The 25,288-nt window shown below is 48.8% G+C and overlaps 2 protein-coding genes across 3 annotated transcripts in view; one reads left to right on the plus strand and one right to left on the minus strand.

Annotated features, from left to right (window-relative positions):
- FBXO41 (F-box protein 41) overlaps positions 1 to 2,692 on the plus strand; it is a 9,581-nt gene extending 6,889 nt beyond the window's left edge. The window contains exons 10-13 of the mRNA XM_024764013.1: positions 455 to 573; positions 733 to 891; positions 2,383 to 2,498; positions 2,630 to 2,692. Of these exons, the coding sequence (XP_024619781.1) occupies positions 455 to 573; positions 733 to 891; positions 2,383 to 2,498; positions 2,630 to 2,692 (457 nt within the window). The remainder of the gene's footprint in view (positions 1 to 454; positions 574 to 732; positions 892 to 2,382; positions 2,499 to 2,629) is intronic.
- Positions 2,693 to 8,292: 5,600 nt separating this feature from the next.
- Positions 8,293 to 24,948, minus strand: CCT7 (chaperonin containing TCP1 subunit 7). 2 transcript variants are annotated; one of them, XM_024764004.1, is made up of 12 exons: positions 24,783 to 24,948; positions 19,770 to 19,923; positions 18,867 to 18,973; positions 17,377 to 17,502; positions 16,455 to 16,507; positions 15,933 to 16,104; positions 12,524 to 12,688; positions 11,512 to 11,700; positions 10,785 to 10,882; positions 10,262 to 10,394; positions 9,556 to 9,762; positions 8,293 to 8,656 (listed from the first exon to the last, which is right to left on the minus strand). In XM_024764004.1, the coding sequence occupies exons 1-12, from the start codon at positions 24,786 to 24,788 to the stop codon at positions 8,435 to 8,437; spliced, it is 1,632 nt and encodes a 543-aa protein (XP_024619772.1). In that variant the 5' UTR covers positions 24,789 to 24,948; the 3' UTR covers positions 8,293 to 8,434. The 2 variants fall into 2 exon arrangements, with proteins under 2 accessions (XP_024619772.1, XP_024619773.1); XM_024764005.1 differs by lacking the exons at positions 16,455 to 16,507; positions 18,867 to 18,973; positions 19,770 to 19,923; positions 24,783 to 24,948 and having other exon boundaries at positions 17,377 to 17,438.
- Positions 24,949 to 25,288: the final 340 nt, after the last annotated feature.

Here is a 25,288-nt window from a genome sequence, read left to right on the forward strand (position 1 = left end):
GTCCACCCCCCCCCCCCCCGCCCCTGCCCACCTCTTGGAGGCAGGGACCATGTCTCTGTGTCACCACTGTGTCCCCAGGGCCCAGCTCAATTGTTCTTGGTCGTGACAGGCACTTGCGAAGCTTCCGTTGAATGACTGAGTGAAAGGATATGGGAGTGCGTGGCTGGCTGTCAGCAGCTGCTGGATGAACTGACAGGGAGACTGGTTGTATACTCAGATGAATATGGATGGTGGTCTGAACTGTGGGTTGAAGAGTTATTCAGGAATCAGAGTCTGCAGGTCTTGGCAGGAGGTGAGGGGGAGGAGTCAGGGAAGATCCCAGGTTTCTGACTTGAACAGCTGGGTGGTTGGTGGGGCCTCGCCTTTGAGGGGTGGGTCCTGACAGAGGAGCAGGCTCAGGGTATCATGCAGCCAGGGGCTTCCCTGACAGCCCTCCCTCCACCCTGTTCTCCAGCCAGCAGCCCACGCGCTTCAGTAACCGCTGCCTACAGATGATCGGTCGCTGTTGGCCCCACCTCCGGGCCCTGGGGGTCGGGGGTGCTGGCTGTGGGGTGCAGGGCCTGGCATCACTTGGTGAGTCTTTCCTTGGGACTGGGGTAGGGGGTGATGGGAAGCGGGCGTGGATGCAACACTGAAATCCCAGAGGGACTCGGGGCTGCAGCCTGGGTGGTGGCAGGAGGTGACCTGGGGTTGTTTGTCAGCAGGACCTTGCCTCTTCTTCCCTCTTCCTAGCGAGAAACTGCATGCGACTGCAGGTCCTGGAGCTGGACCACGTGTCGGAGATCACCCAGGAGGTGGCGGCTGAGGTCTGCCGGGAAGGCCTGAAGGGACTGGAGATGTTGGTGCTCACGGCCACCCCTGTCACCCCCAAGGCCCTGCTGCATTTCAACAGTGAGTGATGGGTAGCGTGGGGTGGGGTCCCAGTGTCGCCTCTTACCATGTCTTGTCAGCAAGTAGCATAACCGACTCCCTCTCGCTCCTAGTCAGCAAACACCAGCACTGGGGTCAGATTGACCAGGGTTCTAGTCCTGGCTTTGCCACCAGTGCCTTCTGAGGCCAGTGTGGCATTTAAGACCTGCCAGCATCTGACCCAAATGGTTCCATTCAGTGGATTTGTATTGCCCTGTGCTCTGTGCACGCTGGAGGCATGAGCTGTTCAGTACCATCTACCCCCACACGAGCCTCCAGCCAAGGGCAAAGGCAGAACAGATGGGTTCTGGAACTGGCTGACCTAGGTCTCAGTTCTGGCTCTACTGATTGTTAGCTGTGTGACTTTGGGCAAATTACTGTACTTCTCTTGGGTTCTGTATCTGCATCTTTTTTTTTTTTTTTTTTTTTTTTTGTGGTACGCGGGCCTCTCACTGTTGTGGCCTCTCTCGTTGCGGAGCACAGGCTCCGGACGCGCAGGCTCTGCGGCCATGGCTCACGGGCCCAGCCACTCCGCGGCATGTGGGATCCTCCCGGACCGGGGCACGAACCCGTGTCCCCTGCGTTGGCAGGCGGCCTCTCAACCACTGCGTCACCAGGGAAGCCCTGTATCCCCATCTTTTAAGCTGACTTCTAAACCGAATGAGTGGGAGGATTAATGAGATAATGTGTGTGAGCCCCCTAGAACAGTTCTCAGGGGGCTTACACACACACCTCCGCTGGCCCCTGCCTCCCTCCAGCCCCCACTCCCCTCCCAGTCATTCCTCCACCTTCATTAAGGACACAGGTACCCAGCTGGGGCTACACACGCCCAAGGGTAGACCATCATCAGGGACCATTTGGCCCCTGGCAGGACCTCACGTCCTGAGCACTGAAGGTTCCTCGACCTTCTTATCATCTCCAGGATCCTATTCCCCCAATTCAGCCTCAGGGCCCCGCCCTGGACTGACCACCAGAACTAACTCCTTGGCCTCCAAAATCATAACCTTTAGAATCCTCTCAGCCTCCTGACCTTCTTGCTTCTCCTCCCCTGACTTCATGGCAACGTCCAGTCCCTTAAGCCCTCTGCTCCCCGCTTATTTGTTCCCTGCCTCCCCCCTTCCAGTGCTCCAGCTGAGATCCGTCAGCCTAACCTCAGCCACTCCGTCCTTGTAATTCATTTCCACATGCCCAGACCAGAGCACAGCGGTCTCCTCTGCCAGGGAAGTTGCTAGAACCCCTGCACAACTGGCTGTTGTCCACTCGTCCTCCCAGAGTCCACCACAGCCTCTGCTCTTTGACCTCACCCTCCACCTTCTCCCCTTGCCCAGTTGAGTCCGGGGCAGCATGGATCTGCTCCCAGTGCCTGGCACACGACTGTCTCTCAGAGGGTTCTGATTCTGTTAATTAGTAAAAGGAGAGAAGACAGCCCCATTGCCCAGATCAGGCATGGGCCCCCATCTTACCTTTTCCCAGGCATCTGCCGGAACCTCAAGTCCATTGTGGTCCAGATTGGGATTGCCGATTATTTCAAAGAGCCCAGCAGCCCTGAGGCCCAGAAGCTGTTTGAGGACATGGTGACAAAACTCCAGGTGAGCAGCTGTCTCTGAGGCTGCCCAAGACCCCCAGTGGCATCCCTAGGTTGGGGTTGGTGACCTGGGTATTTGAAGGGAGGGCTCCACCTGTCTGCCCTGAGGGGAACTAACGCAGGTTTGGTCTACAGGCCCTACGGCGGAGGCCCGGCTTCTCTAAGATCCTGCACATCAAGGTGGAAGGCGGCTGCTAACCCGGGTGGGGGGCGGCAGGGCCCCTGCCAGCCCCACACCAGGGCACTCTCTTTGGACCTCCAGAGGGACCCTGATTTGTACTAGACCTTTGGAGGCCTAGTGTTATCCCTGGCTTCCGGGGAGGGGTTGTCAGTCTCCTGTCCTGCTGGGACAGTGGAGCAAGAGGCCTGACCCTGAGCACTGCCTCTCCAGGGCAGGGGCTTGGACAGCTGCCCCCCGACTCCCACCCCAACCCCAGCTGAAGCAGCTTTCTGGGCCCAGTCAGCAAAGAGCTGAGTCCCACCAGCACTTGGTGTCATCGCCCTGAAGATCTGCAATAACCACCAGTGGCGCCTCGGCCGCTGGGGCTGCTGGGGCAGGGCTCCCCTTTGTGAGGCCCAGCCTCCTGGTCGGGAGCCTCTGTTAAGCTCCAGGCCAGAGGGTTGCTCCACAAGGCAGCTCGGACTTGGCAAGGAGGGCTCTTCTCTTTCCCCTGCCGTGTCCCAGCCTTCTGTGGGGCACCCCCTCCAGGCAGCCCGTTGGGGCTCTGGGTCCGTATTTTCCAGGGATAACCCTAGGGGTCTGGGGATGCGGCCAGCCGAAAGTGAGAGGTAGGGGTGCAGCGAGGTAGTGGGGTGGGCGTGGAAGGGCAAGACGTTCGTCCAGAACTTCTCCCCAGGATATCGAGACCACCCCACCAAGGTAGAGAAAACTTCACGTTTTTATTGCTGTAGAAAAGACAAGATTCCCTCCCAGCCACCACATACCCACGACACACCAGAACTAAATTCAGAGCTAAAAGGTGCATGTTTCTATAACTTCCACCAATCCCGAGTCTCTGGGAAACGGTGTCAGCAGTTCCTGTCCTCAAGGAATGTACTTCTAATCTGGGTGCTTGGGCAGGAATCTGATGGTCTTTGGGTTCCCAAGGCTGTGTGAGAGGGAATCACTAGGCTGCCCTCTGTGCTAGGGCATGGAGGAGTCCAGAAGGAGGGTGGTTTAGTTTGCTTCCTCATCTGGCTAGCTTGCTTAAAGATGTGGCTTTGGTAGGGAGCCAGACCCATGGGGCCAAGAATGAGGAAGAGCCCCCGCCTCACTGGACTTGCCTCCCTCCTCAATCTCCACTGGCCTCACAGGCTGAGGGCTGTGTTGGGGGTCTTCTGCCAGGGGCAGTGCTGGGACCTGAGCCAGAACCACTGACTTAAAATGCAAGTGGGGGCTTTCACTGACCCTTGCACGGTTCCCAGAGGGCTAGGTCCTGGCACTATGGCTCTAAAGACTCAGGTCTCCCCAGTTCCACCTCTCAGGACTCCCACAGTGGCGCAAAGGCCGTGGGTCCTGCCGACCTTCATTCGGAAAGTTCTTTCAAACATTGATCTAGGTCCATCTTAGGGTTTCCTTCTCTCCTGTTACAGGGTGGGCTCTCAGCCCTAATCATTAGCTGGCTGGGGCTGGGCTCCTCTAGTTTCTCAGTCCTTTCCAGAAACCCAACTTTCTGCCATAACCTGGCACGGACATCAGCCCTGCTCTGGGTTGGTTGCCCTGCAACGAGGCCTCCAGAGCTGGGAACCCCACAGGATCAGAAGTGTACCCAGCTCTCCTGGCTCCCCACTCAGCTGTGTCCTGGCTGTTTTCATTGTTGATGATTTTCCTCCCGTGGCTTGTTCGGGCCCTGCCCTTTGAAGACACCAAATACCAACGGTGGCATGTTGGCAACTCCTTGTCCAGTCCTGCATGAAGCCTTGTCTGTGTGGCATCCCCACCCCAGAGCAGCTAGTTCCATTGGCTCTTACCTCCCCAGCCCTGTCCCCAGGAGTCACGAAGGAGAAGCACACCTTTCCCCTGTTCTGGGGCCTGGAACGGAGGTGGAGGTCCACTCGGCCTGGTTGCCCTGGGTGCCCTGGGTGTGTCTGTTCTGCTTTGCCAGCTGCATCCTCCCTCCATAGCCCCTGCCCCCTGTGACCCCAGGATGTCTCCCGGACAAAGCACAAAGGGATGCCCTGCTTGGCCTGAGCCTGTCCTACTGAGGGGCTTTTTCTGCCCTAGGTAGCCTCCATCCCTGAATACAAGGCTTTGGGCAATTTCTCCCTGGGAAGATGCCTGCTGGAATGCCTGGCATCAGTTCTGGGAGAGGTCAGGGTGCACAGGCAGCAGGCTTGGGTGGGAGAAAGGTGGTGCTGAGAGGCCTGACGGTTGTCGTAGGTTCCTTCTGTGCAGTAGCGCTGGGCACCACCGGCACTGGGGCAGCAGAGTGAACAAGACTCCCTTCTCCTGCTGGTGGGAAGTTTGCCTCAAGTATGGCTGTTTCCAGGAAACCCACCAAGCCCCCCGCCCTGTATTTTCTAGCTGAGTGTGTAAGGGCTGTGTGGGGAGCATATTGCACAGGTCCATGGGAACGAGGGGTCACAGCCTGTACCGCTGCACACCTGGAGCTGACAGACTCGCGTGCCCTGGCCTTCATACGTGCCCTGAGAACTGGCGGGTTTGCGGGCTCCCCAGCAGCTTGACGCTATTTTTGCCTCTCCTCAGGGGGCTGAGTCCTGCTGCTGAGTGGAGAGCTTTTGTTCACTTCTCTGGCAAGCACACAGCTAGGGCTGAGGGTGGCGAACAGGGATGTGGAGGGCCTGGCCGTCCCTAGGAGCACCTTATCCTTCACTCACCCACAGGAGAGCCCTCTTCCACATCTCACACCTTGATGAGGTGCAAAAGAGGAGTATCTGTGAGAGCAAGCCAACACAGGCCCTGCTCCAGGGGTCCCAGCATGTGTAGAGGCCCCATGGGTGATGGCCACTTGGTGTCCTTACCACCTCTCCTTGCCAGCCCAGCGCCTGGGAGGCTTGGGGTATTTGGCTTGAGTGTATCATGCTTTATTCAGGCTGCCTCCGCACAGCACTGGCAGAGAACAAAGGAGATGCTGTATCTGCATCCCTGAGGGAGAGAAAGTGGGCTACCCAGAACCATGGCTTTTCACTGGCCAGGAGACCACCTAAGGACCAAGGCAGCTCATGTTTTCCTAGTCCCATGAGAGTGGAGTTTGAGCCAGTCCCTCAGCAATTGCTGGGGAAAAAAAAAAAAAAAAGCGCCACCTCCTTCCCAAGGCCTGCTGCTCCAAGGTTTGACTCTGTCCTTTGCCTTTGGGTCGCGCCTGTCCCCCTGGTCCTGGTCTCTAGTCCTCTGGGCTGCCGGTGGGGAGCTGCCCATGCCCCAGTCCCTCTTGGGCGCTAAGTTGAAGATCTTTCCAGAGGGACTATTGGTGCCAAAGACCCAGTTCCTGGTGGACTTGGGATGAAAACAGGAGAGATGGTGATTGGGTGCAGGGCCCAAGTGCCCAGAGGAGTTAACTTATACCAGTGGGATCTGTCCCAGCCCATCAGTCCCTGATGAGTGTAACTTCCCTCCCCCAGGGGCCTGGCACTTCTCTTTTTACCCCTGGTGGCTGTGCTTTCTCACCCAGCCTTGTCCCAGGCCCCATTTCTGTATATATTGCTGTGTATTGTGTGTGTTATTTATTCCTGGACAAGTGTGTGCATCTACAGCCTTGCCTGAGGATAAGGTTTAGGATTGGGTGAAGATCAGAATACCAGGGCCAACTAAGGCAACCAGCTCCTAGTCTGACCCCAACCCCTTGGGACCCTGGCCAGTCCCAAGAGTGCCCCGACAATCAGGCAGGCTTCCCCGCCACAAGTCCGAGCCTTGTCTGCCACTGCTGCCAGGGCCCCAGGCCTCAGCTTTGCCCTGGCAGGGGTCTCGCATGCAGAGGCAGACTCGCCTCATGGCTAGTGCCAGTAGGCCTGGCTCTAGTGAGCCCTGCTGGCGGGGACCTCCACAACTGGCCCCAGGCCCTGCGTTCCCTGCACAGCCAGGCTGCAGTGGGCCTGAGCTGTGAGAAGGGAGCTTCCCTCACCCCAAGCACATCAGGCAGAGGGGTGGAGAGCATTTTTTGGTTTTGTTCCCGAAGTGGCGCCAGTACCTCCAGCCCCCAGGGGGCCTTCCCTGGCCCCACTTTTCTGCCCCACCCAGGCATCACCATCCCAGCACTTTGCTCCACATCACCCATAGATGCCCTTTGCTGAATGTACCCGAGCGTATGTATTTAAAAGGACTCAAATGGGCATCAGAATTTGTGGCTCTGTATCCAATAAAAGATGGTGAAACTGGAATCATATCTGCCTCAGGGAAGTAAATGGTAGGTGGCCACATTTCCCAGTCTGTCACCAAACATTCCTTCAGCTGAAATGCACTGAGGTAGGAAGGAGGTGGATGATCTGAATGGCATCAGTGAGGTGAACTGAAGCATTAGGAAGACCTGTATCAGGACAGTAGACATCATTGCTGGAGGAAGGCCATGCAGGTTACTGACCGTGCCACAGCTTTCAGTGTGTGCAGGCAGATAAAGAGCCTCAGGGTGTCCCTTCTGGCTCTCAGCCAGGAGAAGCCATCTTTAAGGTCAACCCCAGCACAAATATAGCAGGAACAGCACACGCTTGCCCATCCCCTCACTGGCTTGGTAACCTTAGGATGCTCTGGCCGCCAATCCGACTTTGGCCTGATGGAGACCAGTTCCCCATCATGATCTGGCTCAACTTTCCCATTTTACAAAATGGGGCTGCCCCACTGATTTAATTACTCAGGTCTTGAAACATTTAAAATCAGAAAAAAGAACAGGTGTTTAGGCTTAAACTGTGTGTGGCTCTAGCATCAAACAAGTAGACAATTTATCCCCACAACTCTGAGTCAGCTATTACCGTTATACAGGTAGAACGGCTGAAAAAAATTTACTTACAGACCATCAAGTTAGGAGGGATGCCAAACTCCGAAGTCTGGACCTGCCACCACCCCCATTCTGCTTTTGAGTTCATCTGACTTGGCTGGAACTCAAGAGATTTTTTAAAAAATCACTTCCCAGATTCAGGGAGCAGAAGCTTCCTATTAATTACAGGTAGCTGCAGGCCAACTCTCAGAACTAGCAATAAACAAGGAAGCAGTTAGACCGCCAATTTTATCCGTGCTGGCTGTTCTAAACTTCCTCTGGTCAGAAGACAGCAGAAAGGACCACTGGTGGCTGAAGTGAGAAGACCGGGTGGCTCCTTCAGCCTCCTCCTCAATGGACTTACTTCTAAGAAGTCACAAGAGTTTAGAAAGGACCTGTCCTCTCCGAAACATTCCTCCGAAAGCCCTCAAACCTCAAGATCTTGAAAAAGAGGGATGAAAAGACTAAGCCAAAAGAATACGGAAGTAGAAGGGGGTAGACAAGGTAATGTAATGCATTTAACTCAAACCCAGAGAAACCCTGGCAGCAGAGCCAGGCGAGGCCAGGGCTAAATAAGGTGATGTCAGAAGAAAAGGAAGCAACTCCACGCCCCCCAGCCACTGCTAGGACTGAGAAAACCACCAAAGCTAAACTTCCAGACAGGGGCTACTCAGGTGGAGCTCCTCCCCTGGCAGAGTGGACCTACACTCTGCCTAACAATGACTAGAGGTTGTGAAGGACTCAGCCCAAGAGGGAAGATGATTTTCTCTTTTCTACCTGTTGGGTGAGTACATATAAAGCTACAATTCTGAGCTGCAGTCAAGACATGTATGAGTACAACTCCTGTGCCCAAATAATTTGCAAAATGAATTCTAAGTCTTTTAAGTTTTATTTAAATAACCTCCAGTGAGAGCAGAGTGGGCCAAATACTACCCCTTCCTTGTAATACCATTTCACCAAGACAGAGTGAGCACAGCCTGCAGGCAGCCTGCAGTGAGAGCTGGGGTGCCACTCAATGGGGGTGGCCACGACCTCGGCCCCGGCCAGCAGCTGGGGGAACATCCACTGTTGAGCGAGGGTTCTTGATGGTTTCATCTACAGACACAATGAGGCACGCAGCCTCAGAGGCTGCAGTCAGGGCATTGATCCGCACCATAGCTGGCTCCCACACGAAGGCCTCAAAGTTGTCAGCAATGTCCTCATTGTTGATGTCCACGCCATACCACATGCCCCCCTGAAAGAGCAGAAAAAGAGGGAAAGTGACATGGAACTGCTCTCAAATTTCTTCTTGCACACCCTCTGAATGACTTGGATTGTTAGGAATCTTCAGGTTCTCTGAACCAGCTGGCATCTCCCTGAGGAAGGTGGCATTACAACAGGAGCCTGGAAGCCTCTTCCCACCCCTCCCCCACCCCCAACCTGAGAAGTGCTGACCACAGAAGACCTCCAGGCCCTCTCCCAGGCAAGCTGCTGGCTTTTAGGGAGGCCCCATCCTCAGGTCACCTGAGGACTGTGTATGTCAAACCAGGCTTTTCAAGAGGAACACTTTCCAATCCCTTATCTCATTGCTTCCATTAGTCCCGATTTTACAGACAAGGAAACAGACGCAGAGAGTGACTTACTTAAAGTTTTAACACAAGTCAGAAACTAAGTCACTCACTTAATGCTGCTGTCACCGCACTGAGCATTTAACAGACAGCATTTAAGAAACATCTCTAAATGAGTATTTGCTAAACAGCAGATGAACAAATTAAATTCTCAGAGAGATCACAACTTGGAGGTGGTAGAGCCATGGCTGGACTGCTGTCAACAGGGCCCTGGAGTGCTTCACCACCAAGGAACCCAGTACACACGGTATGTGCTTCCAGGCAGAAGGCCACAGGGTTCCTTTGGTTCCTCTCTCTGCACCGTGAGGAGTGATCAGACTCTTGGAAGCACTGAACAAACCCTGGAACCACCAGTTCCAGCACTGGTCTTTCCTTCTGACCTCAGAGGAGGCAGGCAGTTGGTACTGGGTTTGGTTCCAGCACTATCACCTGGGCTGACCACACAGAGCTTGAGTAAGCACAACACACACTCAGAATCTAGCCCCGTCCACCCAGTCCCTGGACCCGGAGGAGAGGAATAACCCACCTGGGCGTGCCGAGCCCGCAGCTTGTTGAGGATGTTTGTGGCATCAAAGCCAGCGTTGTCACACAGCTGGCGTGGGATAATTTCCAATGCCTTGGCATAGGCCCCAATCAATAGCTGCTGTTTTCCTGGAATGGTCCTTGAGTAATCTCGCAGGTACTTGGAGAGCTCCATCTCAATGGCGCCGCCACCAGCCACCACTGAATCATTCTGCAGAGACCAGACCCACCACTAAATGCAAGGGGTCCCGAGGTCTAAGCTCCAGCCCTGGCCAAATTAGGCCGTTCAGTCAATAGGCCGTCTAGCCCAGAAAGAGGGCTGGTTCCACATTCCCTCCCTCAGCCCAAGCCCCAGGAAGCCCAGACATGGACCTTGTCTAGCACATCCCAACTTCAATCTGGCGAACCTTATGGTTTCTGACCATCTTCAAGGTCACCTGTAGCTTGAGGGCACTGGCACAATCCCTGGGATGGCTGACTCTATCAGCTCCACAGCTGCTCACAAGAACAAGTCTTAGCTTTTAAGGCAGCATGACTTATTTTGAGAGACTGAGGCTGTTTCTTTATCATCTGTGAGACAAATCAGGGCCCACATGCCCCACATGGAAGGACACAAGTTATACAGGGAAGGAATCACCACACAAATCCAGGGTCTCAACAGCTCAAGAGGCAGAGTGAGCTGTGCAGGCTGGAAGCTCCCAGCCTAGTACCTTGATGGCCCTTCTGACAATCATGATGGCGTCGTGTAGGGACCGCTCTGTCTCCTCCATAAACTGCTCAGCGCCACCACGGAGAATGATAGTACAAGTCTTGGCCTTGGGGCAGCCTTTGAAGAAATTGTACCTACACCCAGGGTCAAATCATACTTGTGAACTCCTTTCTGCTGCCAACCTGCTGTGTTCTAACCTTACCAAGTCCTCCCAACACTCAGCAGCTGCTCTTCTGTTCCCCACTAAGGTTCTCCAAGCCCACTCTGAAAGACATGTTCTTGGGAAGGTCTAGGGCTGTACCACAGGGGCATAAAAGATGTGGAATCAGACTTTAGACCCAACTTGATCTTCTTCCCTCCCAAAACACTCTATATATCCGAGCTCTTTATGCCCCATGAGATATAAGACCTCAGAAGAGAATAAATAGCATGTGCTATATATACACCACACCCCAAAGATGGCAGAAGGCCATCAGGCAGGTCTCGTGAGCTAAGCAAACAGGGAGCCCAGGCCTACTGCTCACCTCTCGCCTCCAATCTGGGTCTCTTCAAAGACCTGGCAGCGGCCCAGAACATCTGATGATAGAGCGTTCACACTGGTCTGGATGGAGCCTCCGCAAGCCTGAGGAACACAAGACAACATCATCTAGCAGTGAAGGCTCACACGAGGCCAGAAGTGAGCTTCCTGCCACTTAGTCTTAAAGCCAATTCCCATGTTAGACTGCCATGGTGCCCCGGAGCTCTCCTCACTGGATGACCCACTCTCACCCTTGACCTCCAGGCTCCCTCTGGAAGAGGAGAAAAAACAGAGCTAAGACACACGAAGGGCAAACAAGCCTGGTTAAAAGGAGATGGTGACCCTCTGTTTCACCCACTACCCCCTCCCCTAAACTAGGGTGCTTTGGGCCCAGCGACTGAAGTCAGGATCAGTGCTTTAGACCTGAAGCATCTTTGGTGAGATGCTCAAGAAGAAAGGGAGGAAACCTGGCCGGAAGCATCCAGCCTGGAGTTTAGCCAGCTAATCGTAGCCCTACTGCTAGGTTTCCTTACAAATCAGCTTCCCTGACTTGTTTGGTTAGATTAACTCTTGTATACCGAGCATATACACACTGGAACTGGAGTGTTTCATGGCAAAAAGAGTTAAGAACACAGGTCTAGATTCACATACCAATCACTCCAGTACACCAGGGGTAAGTGAAAACCCCCCTGGGGCCACAAAGACCAAGAAGCAGCCTGTGAAAGTTTGGTTACCATCATTGTCCTCTTCAGGTCCTCCTCCGGCACTCGGCCAGCACAGAACATGTCCCTGTCAGCAAAGTACTGGGTGGCCACGTCCCCAATGGGGAGTTTGGACAAGACGACTTTGGCTCCAGAGTGATGGATCCTCTCTAACTTGTCATAAAGAATGTTCCATTCAGCATCAACAATTGCCTGATAATCCTGAAGAGACCCAGAAAAGGATGAGGATGCTTTGGAGTGGAGGTTAGCCTATACGGTATGTTAAAATATAACACACCCCTGCCAAATAAAATACACTGATTTATTTGGGAATTAACAGGGATAAACAGAATAGCCTCCTCTCAGTCCAAATATACAAGGACCCTATAAGGTAACTTAAGAGTCACCTAAAACTTTCAAACACAAAGGCAGAAAGTAACCCCAGGACTGGGAGCTACTCCAGAGCTAGCACTTGCTACGGTGCGAGACCTACTTTAGCCCAGCTGAGTTCCAGCTCCTCTGAGGCACTGCACCCATGGAGTTACCAATGACAAGACCCTTTCCCCCAAAGGCCATTCTGTGTTGGGGATACATTTTCCAAGAATACTTGCTTACAGCTGGGTGACACTGCTACCTCCAGAGACAGCCTTGGTGATATCAATGTTGGGAGCACACCTGTCCCTGCAACACGGGACCCAGTATAGAAAGGGCAGAGTTCACATCTGCCCAAATAAGAGGAATCAAAATACTGGGCTCACTATATAGCTGAGAGGCCCCTGCAAGCCCCTTCCCTGGGGCCAGAGGATAATATTTCAGCATGTTTGCCCTATCCAAACCTCCTCAGGTCCAGGTCACTGAGAGAGAGCATAGAGTGAGAAAAGAAGTGGACCCAGTATTTAGACATTAATACTTAGGGGGATAGGAGGAGAAAGGAGCCCATAAGGTACCTGAGAAACAAAGCTAAGCCCAAGATGGCCACAAAGGTCCAAGGCTATGGCCCAGAATGTTGCCCATTTCCATGCCACTGCCAGCTGGTAGGGCCTACCTCAACTGTGTGGACTCTGATTTCCGCATTATCCTTCTCAGCTTTCAGCTCGAGCTCAACATTTAAAAGGGCAATCATTGGATTATGGTACTTTTTGGGTTGCATTTCAAACCCAGCATAAGAGAAAGTCTTCTTGAATGCAACGCCAGCTACAAGCTGGGACTCCTGTTTAAAAAAACAAACAGTTCAATAGTTCAGTACTGGCATGAAATGAAATCAAGTTAGTGGTGTGCTGGACTAATAATGCATGTCCATTTCTGTGAACCTGAAAGAGTTAACCATGTTTTTATTTCACTGTTGTAACAAAGTTTTTCCATCATCCTAAAAGCTAGGAAAAATACAGAGCATATTTTGGTTGTGCCTTCAGTATAAGGAAAACCAGTTTGCTTGCAGAGACTAAGCATGGTAAAGGCCTGTTTGGGCTGTTCTCTAAGACTGACTTCCAAAGCAGGTGCCAAGGGATGCACTTTGATCCCAACTCCCCACCTCCCAGTCTTCTACACATACATACACATACCCCTCCCTACCGGTACTGCACACGAGCACACACATACCTGTGTGCTGTAGCCTAGGTGCTTCCTCCTTCCAGGAGATGAAAACAAAAGGTCCTAAGGGTCAGAAATTTCCTGCAGTTCCCAGGCTGTCATTGTGGCTATTCCCATCTTGATCCCTCAGAATATGAACTACTACCACTTGTTCCATAACAGAGCTTGCTGTGGGGTGGATTTAATAGCAGGGCATAATAGAAAGCATGTTGCACTCGGGAGTGGCTTCAGCAGTATCAGAAGACAGGTTCAAATCTCAGATCTCTTTCTTACTAAAAAACCTAGTCATTTCCCACTCCGTAAAGAAGGGTGTATTCAGTATGTGAAGTAAGTCAGAAAGAAAAAGACAAATACCATATGATATCACTTACATGTGGAATCTAAAATATGACACAAATGAACTCATCTAAGAAACAGAAACACTCACAGACATGGAAAACAGACTTGTGGCTGCCAAGGGGGAGGATGGATTGGGAATTTGGGATTAGCAGATGCAAACTATTATATATAGAATGGATAAACAACAAGGTCCTACTATATAGCACAGGAAACTATATCCAGTATCCTGTGGTAAACCATAACAGAAAAGAGTATGAAAAAGAATATATACATATATATGTATAACTGAATCACTTTATTGTACAGCAGAAATTAACACAACATTGTAAATCAACTATACGTCAAAAAAATAAATTTTTTTAAATAGTGTATTCAGTTCAACGACCTATATGTTCTCTGCTAGTGCTAATCTACAAGCCTAGTCTATAATACTGTAGCCTTTCGGTGAAACAGATTGCTACATCATTCAAATCCACAGCCTCCTAAAGGGGGTGATGCCTGAGCTGAATCAAGATGGATAAGCAGAAATTAGTCAAACAGAAAAAAGAAAGAGATGTTCCCAAAAGACAGAGGCAGTGTGGTGCAATCAGGGGATGAAAAGCTACCTGCAGTTGCTGGACTACAAAATAAAGAGGGCAGGGACCAGTTTAGGAGAATCTTAAAGGCTCTGCTAAGGCCTGACTCTTATCCTGTACACAATGTGGAACCCCACAATGCTTTACACACAGAGTGTAAACTGGGGAACTTCACGCTGCAACAAAAAATAGAATGGACTTAGGGGATGCAAGACTGGAGGAAGAGTGACCACTACCAGGACAATGGTCTAGTAAAAGAGACAGACTTAGGAAACAACAAATTGGTAGGTAAAATAAACAACAGTGATCAACAGGTTGGGGGGAATTGGAAATATTTTTAAGGATGACCCTAGACTTCTGGGTTGAGTGACTGAATAATGGTGGTGATAGCAGCTATATCAAGGAATACAGAAAATATTACAGGTTTGGAGGATGAGATAATGAGTTCAGTAGCAGTGAGATCCAGGAGTGTGAAGCTCAAGAGAGAGGTAAAGGCTGAAGATATATATATCAGGAAGTTTTCAGTTAATCCTGAGAACAAGTAAATAATTACTACCACCATTTAGTGAATTGTGTGTCAAGTATTGTGTTAAGGGTTTTACATGCATTTAAGAGATGTGGGACAGTCTGAAGAACATGTGTGTGGCTTGGAGCCCCTGGCTTTCTCACCAGATAAGATTATTAGTTCTGATCCCTAGTTTAGTGAATGCCAATCTCATCTCAAGGGTTTACGGGAGTAGGAAGGCCCAGGAGGAAATGGAATATTGCTATCAAAGCAGTGTGTAAAGACAAAGTCGGCAAGCCATGATGCAAAGAATGGGCGGAAACACGAGTGGTAGTGGGGGCTGAAGATGGGGAATGGCTCAGATGACCTCCAGATTCCTCACAGCTTTATTATATAAAGAGAACCTCATCCCACTGACATGTGCCATGACAGGAGGAAGAGGGAGGTGGACAGAATGAAATGCAATTTGGAGGGGGTAGAAGTCCCTCCAAAGACTTCAAAGAACAAAAAGTAAAGGGCCAGGATATAATATTTCAAGCAGGTCTTGTCCTGTCCAAATCACCTCAGGCTGAGGTCACCAAGGAAGAGTAAAGTAAGAAGTAGAGCAGGCCAAAGACTAGAAAAGGTCCAACATGGAGACACCAACATCAAAGAAGGTTTCCAGACAGATACTTCTGTGTTAAAAAAGAACAAAGTTATAGTTATGCTGTGCAATACAGTGGCCACTAGCCAACATGTCTCTATTTAAATTTAAATAAGTGAAAAAATATGTTGTTAAGTAGACAAAAGCAAGTTGCAGAACACTATGTATTACAAGTGAGCATTTGTTTAAGAAAACAATATTTACATTTGTACTTACAGATGCAGAGTACTTCTGGAAGAAGAGGGACACGGACAGGGACACGGACACAGACACACACACACACACACACACACACACACACACACACACACACACACACACACACACAGAGTTAACTGGTGGCTGTATCTGGGGCAGGAGTGGTGTAGGGGACATTTGTTTTTTCCTTTAGGAATTCTAAACAGTTTGAAGTATGTATTATCTATTCAAAATTAATGAATAAAAGAAGGGAGAGGTTGGCCATATCACTTGGAGAAGAAGGGACTGAAATGTACTTCTCATATATTTATTGAGGGTTTTAGATAATTTATCAGAGCTAGCCCTATCCCCCTCCCACATTAACAATGAGATTCTTAAAATCAGCCAGTTCAATCTTCCACTCTACTGACAAGTAAATATAGGTCTGCAGAGGTTACAAAATGCACCTACAGAAGCCTGTAGCAGCAGTATGGGGAACAGCTCCAGTCTGCCTTCCAGCCCAGCATGCATTCTCTGTTCCTGTACCGTGTGCTCTCCTACACCAAGCTGTCTGAAGGGTCAATGTGAAAGCAAGCGCCTCCTAGGGAGGCCACAGCAGGCTCACCTCTAGGGCTCCACCCTGAACCTTCTTGATTCCAATCATTTTAAGTTGCAGCAAGTCATCGAGCATCATCACCGCATCCACCACCATCTTCGCGAAGAAGGCTTTCTGCTGGGAGATCAGCTTGGAGCTCAGAGCAGTCACGGCACATTTCTCTAGCAGCTTCCTCTGCTCCCTGGGACACAAGGGTGGGACCTGCATCAGGCCTTGAAAGCCCCTCTTACCTGACTCTACTGCAATATGGAGAGTTTCTGTTCTAGTCTCTAAACTCAGCCCTCAACAATTTCATCTTCTGTATCTTTAGGGCAGATTATCAGTGACAGCCGGTGACTGCAGTCAAAGACCTTATGAGTGATAGCTTTTAAACTACAACCTACAGCCTCTTTTGTAATGCATGGGCTGGGGCACAGCCAGAGGTCTAGCAAGAGCCAAACAGCCCCAGGTCATGCAAGGATTCCACTTGCTTCTGCATTCAATTTGGCCACGGGGAAGTCAACGTTCTGACAAAGTTCACTGCAAACTTACACTTTATCTTCCTTCTTCACAGTGACGGCAATCTCTTTGATCTTGTTAACCGCCTGCCAAGAACACAAGCTGGGTGAGTCTCTCATGCTCAAGACAAACTGGAGAAGTGTGTCCCAATCGCTCCTGCTAGTCCCTAATCTGTCTGCTCCCAAATCTCAAGCATTTCTACTCCAAAGCTGAAACAACATTTCTAAGTCTTGTAGCTGCCCAGAAAAATATAAATCTCTATAGTTTAGAAAATGCCCAAAGTTAGAAATGTAGAGTAGGTATAGTTCTGAAGAATCATCAGGGTACATCAGGATTCAGCTCTGGATCTGCAGGTAACACACTAAAACAAATGAATGGAAACACACTATGACACTAAATTAGGCCAAATTTTCTGGCTTACAAACAGCACCTGTGACAACTTTTAGCACTTTATATATTAATTAGGTATGTTATATACGATACACATATTTGTATGTTAAACATGGTATCTTTTCAAAGCCATCTTTTTCAAAAGATATCCGTTCATACTTACTTCTCATGTATGATTTCGTTTTAATGCCACCACCCCAAAACAGAGATAGTAAAGAGACAAAGTAAGGCATAGAGGAACTGACTTACCCCAGGTTACAGAATGAAAGTCAAAGGTCAATAAAAGCAAGGTCTCAAGATGTGCCACGAAGTACTTGATAAAAACAAAAACAGCTCTCACCAAGAGCTTAGTATCATAGTCTATCAGGAAACCTGAGGCTTAAAGAGATTAAGTAATATACCTAGTCAAAAGCTACTGAATGGTAGAACTGAGATTCCTAGGCAGCAGAATTCAGAAAATGTCCAAGGAACCTTGTTCCCAGTCCCTCCACACCCCAATAAAGATAGTATCCTAAGAGAAACAGAAAGGTGCACAAAGCGCCCAAGTTCACCAGCACTCCCATACCAACTGAGTGGCAGTGCGGAAAGCTCGGATGATGATCTGTGGGTGCAAACCTTCCTCCACATAGGGTTTCACCTGCTTCAGAAACTCTGCAGCCAGCAGGGTCACTGAGGTGGTGCCATCACCGACCTGGAAGAGGATGATAGTAAATTCACGTTTTCTCATGTTCAGGGATAAAGCTCCAAAACTCCACTTTTTAAGCAATCTACCCATTTAAACTGGGGACTGTTTAAATGGATATTAAGCCTTTTCTGGGAAGCACAGCTTTTTGCAACAAGTAGAAGAAAGGTGTTGGTTGATAGGTATTCATCCCATCAAATGGTCCTGGGCCACAAAATTAATTCCCCAGCCAGGCCATTCTCCAAAGAGAGCTGATTTGGACAAATTTCCCCAGAATATGAAATCATATATGTATATTAGCCAAGAACTTATTTATTACGGACAAGATACTATGATGAGTAAGACAGTTCCAGAGATGCTTATAATACAATGCTCACATGTCACAAATAACCATAGTAGCAAGAAGTATGAGATAAATATTCTTTAAGGATTACAAAATACTACAGGAGTTTACAAAACAAACCTCTAAGGACCAGCTAAGGTCCTTTTTATTTTAAACACTATTTGGAATTAGCAGATCACTAGTCTGCTAATCTTTCTTACATAGCTATTTTCTATGATAGGATCTAAACCTTATTTTTAATGAAGGAGGAAAAGAATAAGAGCTTTCTCTCTCTCTTTTAAGAATAAGAGCTTTTAAAAAAACTAGCTAACCTCTGATTTAAAAGATACTTATTTTTTATTCACTTATGTCCATTGTATAATATAAGGGACTTCAGGGAGAAAAAATGGTTACTGCGGCGAAGGGTTTAAGCTGCCAAATTCCTGAACAAAATTCCTTTGTTGAAAATATTAACCAATCAAATCTATACTCTTCTCACTTTAATTTTATATAACCCATACTGTTTTACAGGCTACTGGGTCCTAACAGACCTTTTGATATAACTTCAGGACATATCTGTAATACTCTGAAATGCAAACTTGTCTCTCTCAACATTTATTATCAAGACTCCAGTGTCAGAAATGGTTTTTTAAAAGGCAGACGAGTTAATGTCACTGATTTGCACACATTAAGATGGTAAGTTCTAGGCTACGTATATTTTACCACCATAAAAATATTTTCTTTTAAAAAGAAAGGTAAACTGGAAACAGTCTCCAGCCCCATCTTATAAGGCAACCAACAGATTAGAGGTTAAATTATTTACTGAGCAATTCAAATGAATGACAGCACACAGGCCTGATCTTAAGATCTCAGCCACACACAGTGGATCAGCAGGAATTTTTAAAGACTATTAATTCCACCTAAATATTTTCGCAAGCAACTACTTGTGAAATTATAATTTTAGACATAAAATCAAAATTTTTAAAGAAAGGAGAGCAAAGGAGCAAGCAGGCATGTGTTTCACTGAAACACATAGGCTTGATTTTCCTACCTCAGCATCTTGGGATTTGGCAATGTCCACTAAAGTCTTTGCTGCAGGATGGACAACATCAAGGAGTTTTAGAATTGTGGCCCCATCATTAGAAATTGTTGCTTTGCCTTAAAAGGAACAAACACAAAGTAAAAATGTAAAGACCTTTTCTTAAATTCTGTCTTCTAGTTGGACTTGGAGCCCATATACACATTATTGGGATGGGACAGAGGGGCTCATGGTGGGAATGAACTGATCTTTTTAGAGTTAGCTCTGTGCAAAAAGGGCCACCTAAAATCACACATTCCAAAGACCATGAACTCCTGATTTTCCTTGAAGAGCAAAGAGCACACCTCTACTGGATGTAGAAAACATTTTAAAAAATAAGAATAATCATTTAGATATTCTTAACAGTTGATACCCTAGTATTTCACTTGTAAATTAATATACTAAAACATAAGGGGGAATTTGTCTTGGCAACATGATCCAATGGGAGTGACCACAGGCAACTCTGGAAGATTCCATAGTGTTTCTAGGCTAAATCTCTCTACAAGGCAACAGGCTCCTGAACCAGGCTTCTCCCATATATTCCCAGGGGGCTCAGGATTCAGGACAATGTCTGAAAAGAAACTGCTTCACAGTGAGCAATCCTTCAGAGGTCTTAAAAGCAGTGAGATTTCTGGGCTTCCCTGGTGGCGCAGTGGTTGGGAGTCCGCCTGCCAATGCAGGGGACACGGGTTCGTGCCCCAGTCCAGGAAGATCCCACATGCCGCGGAGCAGCTGGGCCCATGGGCCATGGCCGCTGAGCCTGTGCTCCGCAATGGGAGAGGCCACAGCAATTTCTAATGCCAACCTCTGCTAGCCCCAAACACTCCGGGGGAGCCTCCTCTTCTGCAACTGGCCTGAGGAACTCTGCAGACTTACCTCGGCCATCCACAATGAGCTTGTCCATACCACGGGGGCCCAGGGTAGTTCTTACAGCCTCAGCAATCACCTGGCAGGCACTGATGTTACTTACAAGCTGGGGGATGCCTTGGGAGCTATCAGTCCCCTCTTTCAACAGGATAACTGGTGTGGGCTAGAGAAGAAAGAGCAATTGAATGGTTTTTTAAAAAAATAATCATTCATTACATAAGACTTATGGAGGGAGAGGAAAAATGCTCTCATCTCCCCAATAACAGAAATATATCTGGAGGCCCTTTTAAACCACATTCCTCCACTGTCCATGCACTATATCAATTCCTTAAACTGCCTCTACCTCCAGAGATAGCATACTTGCAGGTGTGCCAGAAAATGGTTTGAGAAGCACTGATTTAGTAAAAAGAACAAATCAAATGTGTTCTCCAGTGCCCAACTGCATAAGCATAGCCCCTTCAACTTCTGACTTTATTCCCTGTTTTAAGGAATTAGGCCACGTCACAGGAGGAAGCAGGCCACGCTCAGTGTTCACCCTCCAGCAAGCATTCATTTATCTGCATTAGAGCTTAATTGTAGAGAAGTAGATGGGGCACTGATGCAAAACATGAGGTGTTAACAGCTTCAGATGTTGTCCTGGAGATGCCCAGGCAGACAGCTTTACCAATGATGTTTAGCTGGAGTGTAGGGAAATGGCTAGGCAGAGAAACAAATGGCACCTTTGTCCGCCTCACAAAATGACAACAAATCTAATTTGTACAGCAATCTTTCCCTCTCTCATGCTGGGTCCATAAAGCCTCCTTGTGACTAATCTCCAACCAGATACCCTAAACAAGTTTTTCTCTATTTTGCATTGGTCTCCAGAACAGTCACTGTTCTCGTAGAGGCTTTATCTGTGGAACTGCTTTAAAAACTCTGGGAAGACAGGGATACCTGCTTATTTTAAAGCAGCTGCTTAGGTTCCTTTGCTCCAGTGACCATTAGCAGACAGTAATTCCTTAGCTTAGCACACAAGACTGCTTTCTCTCTGCATCCAAGCCTGTGCCTTCAGAGATGAGCTCATGAACCAGGCCCAGACTTCCCCGCATTTGTGACTGATTTCATGTGTATAAAACAAATTAAGGATAAATACTGTTGCAACATTTTTGTTATGTTAGTTATGCGTGTGCTATTACGCTATGCTTTGAAATTTATTTTTTCCTGTGGGTTACAATATAAAGTTTGAAAATCACTGCCCATGTCCACCCCTAGGGGGTACTTCAGGTGCCTGAGCAGGGAAGGCATAGGAAAGCACAGGGCTGTTTCAGCCCAACAAAAAGGAGCCAGGAATTCACACACTACAAAGTCGAGCAACCCATGAGGCTGACTCCACATTAACTGAGCAGTTTCTTTAAAAATTCGACTCCTTTGGCCAGTGTAGCTGGAGGGTAGTGAGTAAGTGGAAGACTGGAATGAGGCTGAAGAAGCAGGTAGGAACCAGGTCACTACTCACTTACAGACTATCGTAAGGAGTTTAGATTTTAGTCCTACAAAGAAGGGAAGCCCTGGAAAGGCTTTTAGCAGAGGAATGGCATAGTCTAATTTACACTGGGAAAAAACCAAAAAACAACTATAGAAAATGGGTAAGAAGAGGCAAGATATAATGTGCAAATGCATAAAAACAGGCTGGAAAAATGTACAACAAACTCTAATGAGTAAGAGTGGTAAGTAAAGAAAGTTTTGACACTTGGATATTTTGTTTTGTTTCAACTTTTTCTAACAAAGATATCACACATTACTTTTTTTTTTTTTTTTAAAGAATACTGGAAGGAAAATTCCTTCCTTTTCATGGTAGAATCCCAGGTTTGGTGGCAAGAAATGGCTTCTCTATACTCTCAGCTTTCCTTCGGGTTCCTCACAAGGAAAGCTGTGTCCCCAAAAAAGCCCCACCTTCTCCCAGTCCTGCTAAATCATTCCTCAGGGCAACCTCAAGTCACCTCTGGTCCAACCCTGCCCCGGATGAAGTCCTACGTTTTAAATCAAAAACCAACTTGAGTCTTAATCCCTTCCTATTTCCTTTGACAACAGATTCTTTCACCTCTCCAAGGCTAACTTATCCAATGTTTTTATAAACTTTTTCTCCCTCTACCTCCAAATTGTACCCCCACCAACAAGAGCCACACTGCCCCGTTCTACCAAAACCACTTTACCACCAGGCCGGCAACTCCTCAGAGTCTCCATTCTTCCAAATTTTCTCAACAGCCGTTAACATGAGCATTGGGAACAGGGGATCCCAACACTCTCTGCTCCTTCTTGAGCACAATGTTTATATTGCCATCCATCTTAAAGTACAAGCTTCCCAAAGGTAAGGAGTACACTAATCTCAATGTGTAGAATGCCTAGATTTGGTCACATACGAAACAATATACAGAAGCTTTTGGTGCTGAAAATCCAACTGTTACATATCAACTGACCCTTGAAGAGCATGGGTTTGAACTGTGTGGATCCATTTATACCTGGATGTTTTTTCAATAGTAAATACTACAGTATTACACTATCTGAGGTTGGTTGAATCCTCGGATACAGAGGAACCCCGGATATGGAGGGCTGACTAAATCATATGCAAATTTTCAACTGAGTGGAGTCAGGCCTCCTAACCCCCGAATTCTTCAAGGGTCAACTACACTTGAAAATGCTTTATACAAGCCGTGAAATAAGGTGGCAGTCAGTTATTTTTGGAAAAGCATCGGCATCATGGTGATACTAAATTCACTGAAAATTCTTAAGTACAAAGCAAGGAGGGCTTGGAAGCAGCTCACCACGTTGTCCCCAAGTTCCCTACGCTTTAAAGGCCCTACAGAAATGGCAGCCTGGGTACAGAGATCATTTAAGGAGGGAAAGGTGGCAGGGCTGGATTGAGCCAAGCCAGGTCAATCAGGATGGGTCCTCTTCTGTCAGTTTCCCGGGGGCAAGCACTGCTATGGAAAGCCCAGCTTCTGTCCCTAAGTTATTTTCCAACCACATTTTTACTCAAGTAAAGAAACAACAGCAGAATCCAGTAATCTGCCAAGGGTATCATGGAAGGCTTGGTAATTTCAGCTTAATAGTCTTCTTCTTCATCCTCCTTAAAAACTTTTATTAAGCATTATTAAGCGTGACGCTCTATAAAACAACAGGTGTTCATATTCTAAGTCATGCAGTGCTCAATACCACAAAGGCAAGCATACATTCTGTACGGCTGTACCAAAGACTGAGCTTTCTGGGGAACCCTTTTACCTCTCAATCACAGAAGGCTTCCAGAATATCAAGTACCAATTCAATAACAGCAAGGAGAATTCTTAGTGACTGAAGTTTCACACACCAAAAGGATAGCTATAATTGGTCAATACAGCAAAGAAACAGGAAAGACGTCAGTTCAGGAAAAACCCAAGGTGGTGGTCTGGAGCCTCTTGGTGAAGGGTCTTATCACCAGTCAGAAGAATCTTGGTTCTGATCCCCAGTTCTTTAAAGGCCAACCAAAACTCTTATGGTAGCCTTGGCAGGAAGGTGGATTACAGGGACGAAAAGGCAAGCAACCACCTAGCAGACTAGCTAACATGCTGAGTGTTCCTACCTGATGGGCACTTCATATGTATTCATTCATTTAATCCCCTTTAACAGACTGAGGGCCAGAAATGTAATACCATGCTCAAAGGCACACACCTAGTAAGTGGCAGAGCTAGTTACGAACCTAGGCATTCAGTGTAGCTCCAAAGCCCTTACTCTCCACTGCTCTACTATGCTGCCTCTGCACACAAGATGAAGATGACTTCAGGAACAGTAACGTTGAAGATGGACTGAAAAAGGCAGTACTGGAGGTACGAAAGGGAGAGGGAATACAGATTAATGCCAGGTTCCTTCTATCTTGGGTACAGGTGGGATTCACAGGGCATTTGGCCACAATGAACACCTCATAAGGGTCAGTTTGACATCTACTAGGTCAGGGATAAGCTGAGGAAGCAGGAAAAGAACAGAGAACTGAGTTGGATTGAGAGGCTAAAATGAACGAGTGAACTGCCAAGTGCACAGGGAGCAGTACCTTAGGGTTTTGCTTCAAACACTTAAAAGCTGACCCTGTTCAACAGCAACTCAGGAGACACCACCGAGGTGCTTTGGGACCCATGTAAGGTATGTGCAGCTGAGATGGAAAAACGGACGCCATGGAAGCGGGGAGGGGAGGAGGGCTACAGAGACACTCCAGGATTCACCAACCTCCCTAACTTAAGAAAACAAGAACCAGAGTTAGGTGGCCAACTAGAAAAGCCGCCTAATGTCACATCTGGAGGCGCAGACAGGGTCGGAGTCAGAGGCCAGGTCTTCCCACCTCTGATGCAGTGTCCCCATCTGCCCTACCTATTCTCCTGGCTGAGGAGGTGGACCTCCGACAACCAGCAGAGCCTGGTACATTCAGTAGGTAATAAATAATGCGTTTGCTTAATGAACGAGTGAGTTAATTAAAGTACGAGCGGAGAGATCTGTTTCCATTTACGCAGCAGCAGGCGGGGAGCAGTGAGCGACCACAGTTGAGACCTTGGGCTCGGCCCGACATAAGGTCCCCATGCTGCCTCTGCAGGTTCTAGGAAGCACCCGCTTCACATCCGCATTTTCCAGGGCAGCCAGAGCTTCCTAGTTTGGCCCTCGACCGCGTATGCACGCTCAACCCGCAGTCATTTAACCCAGGTCATGATTATGGGGGCTCAGAAAACTGGGTGGCCGATGCGGGTTCGCGGCCCCGAAGCACCCTGGGATTTGCAGTCCCCAGCCGGCCAGACCAGAGCCTCCTCTTGAGCCCCACACCACCCTCTTCGAGGGCCCCTGCTCCGTGCCCGGGCCCACCAGACGGCGGCGGGCCGGGATCACCCACAGACAGGGCTCGGGGGAAGGATCGAGGCAGTAGGCTGGCGGGGGCGGGGGGTAGGTCCTACTGGACCGGCCCCGGCCAGGCGGCGCCAGCTACTGACCAGATGGCAGCGGATGGAGCCAGATGCGCAAGACACCACTCACCATCATCTTGGAAGCCTATTCAGTGGCCCGCGGTTCCTCTTCTCTGCGCCCGGGTCGCCCAGCAACCCCACAATTCTCCGCGCCAGAGAAACCCGCAGAAGCTTCGCCAAGCCTTTGGAACGAGAGAGGAAGGGGATGGGCCGCTTCCGCCACTCTATGGTTCGCTATCACAGAGTCGGCGTAGCTAGAAGGGCCAGAGGCGGGGCTTCCGCCAGCCGTCTTACGAGAAGCGGTGGTAAAGGAACAGTCAGTCGCTGGTTTTCGATGGTGCCGTTCTTTTTGAGCATGTAGGATCCTTGCTCGGCCGCGTCGCCCACTAACTCTAATTCCATTTCCCTTCTCCCCTCAAACGCCAGCCCAAGGAATGCAATAAACGCAAATATTTATTGAGCGCTGACTGCGGAACAGGCTTTTGATAAGTAAGCATTTGACGTGAGCTCATTTAACCCTCACAACGCTATCGCGATGGCACTGAAATCATGCCCAATTTACAGATGAGAGAACTG

This window comes from Neophocaena asiaeorientalis, unplaced genomic scaffold, assembly GCF_003031525.2.
Source record: "Neophocaena asiaeorientalis asiaeorientalis breed wild unplaced genomic scaffold, Neophocaena_asiaeorientalis_V1.1 scaffold337, whole genome shotgun sequence".
In the NCBI taxonomy this organism is placed as follows: domain Eukaryota; kingdom Metazoa; phylum Chordata; class Mammalia; order Artiodactyla; family Phocoenidae; genus Neophocaena; species Neophocaena asiaeorientalis.

Bases quoted from the DNA above. Each gene is read 5' to 3' on its own strand.
- CCT7 (XM_024764004.1), bottom strand. The intron at 12,689-15,932 runs GTGAGCCTGCTG...TTTTTTAAACAG, and splicing joins TTCAGGGTGGAGCCCTAGAG to GAGTCCCAGCTTGTAGCTGG. The intron at 10,883-11,511 runs GTAACCAAACTT...TGTGTTCCTCAG, and splicing joins ACCTGAAGAGGACAATGATG to GCTTGCGGAGGCTCCATCCA.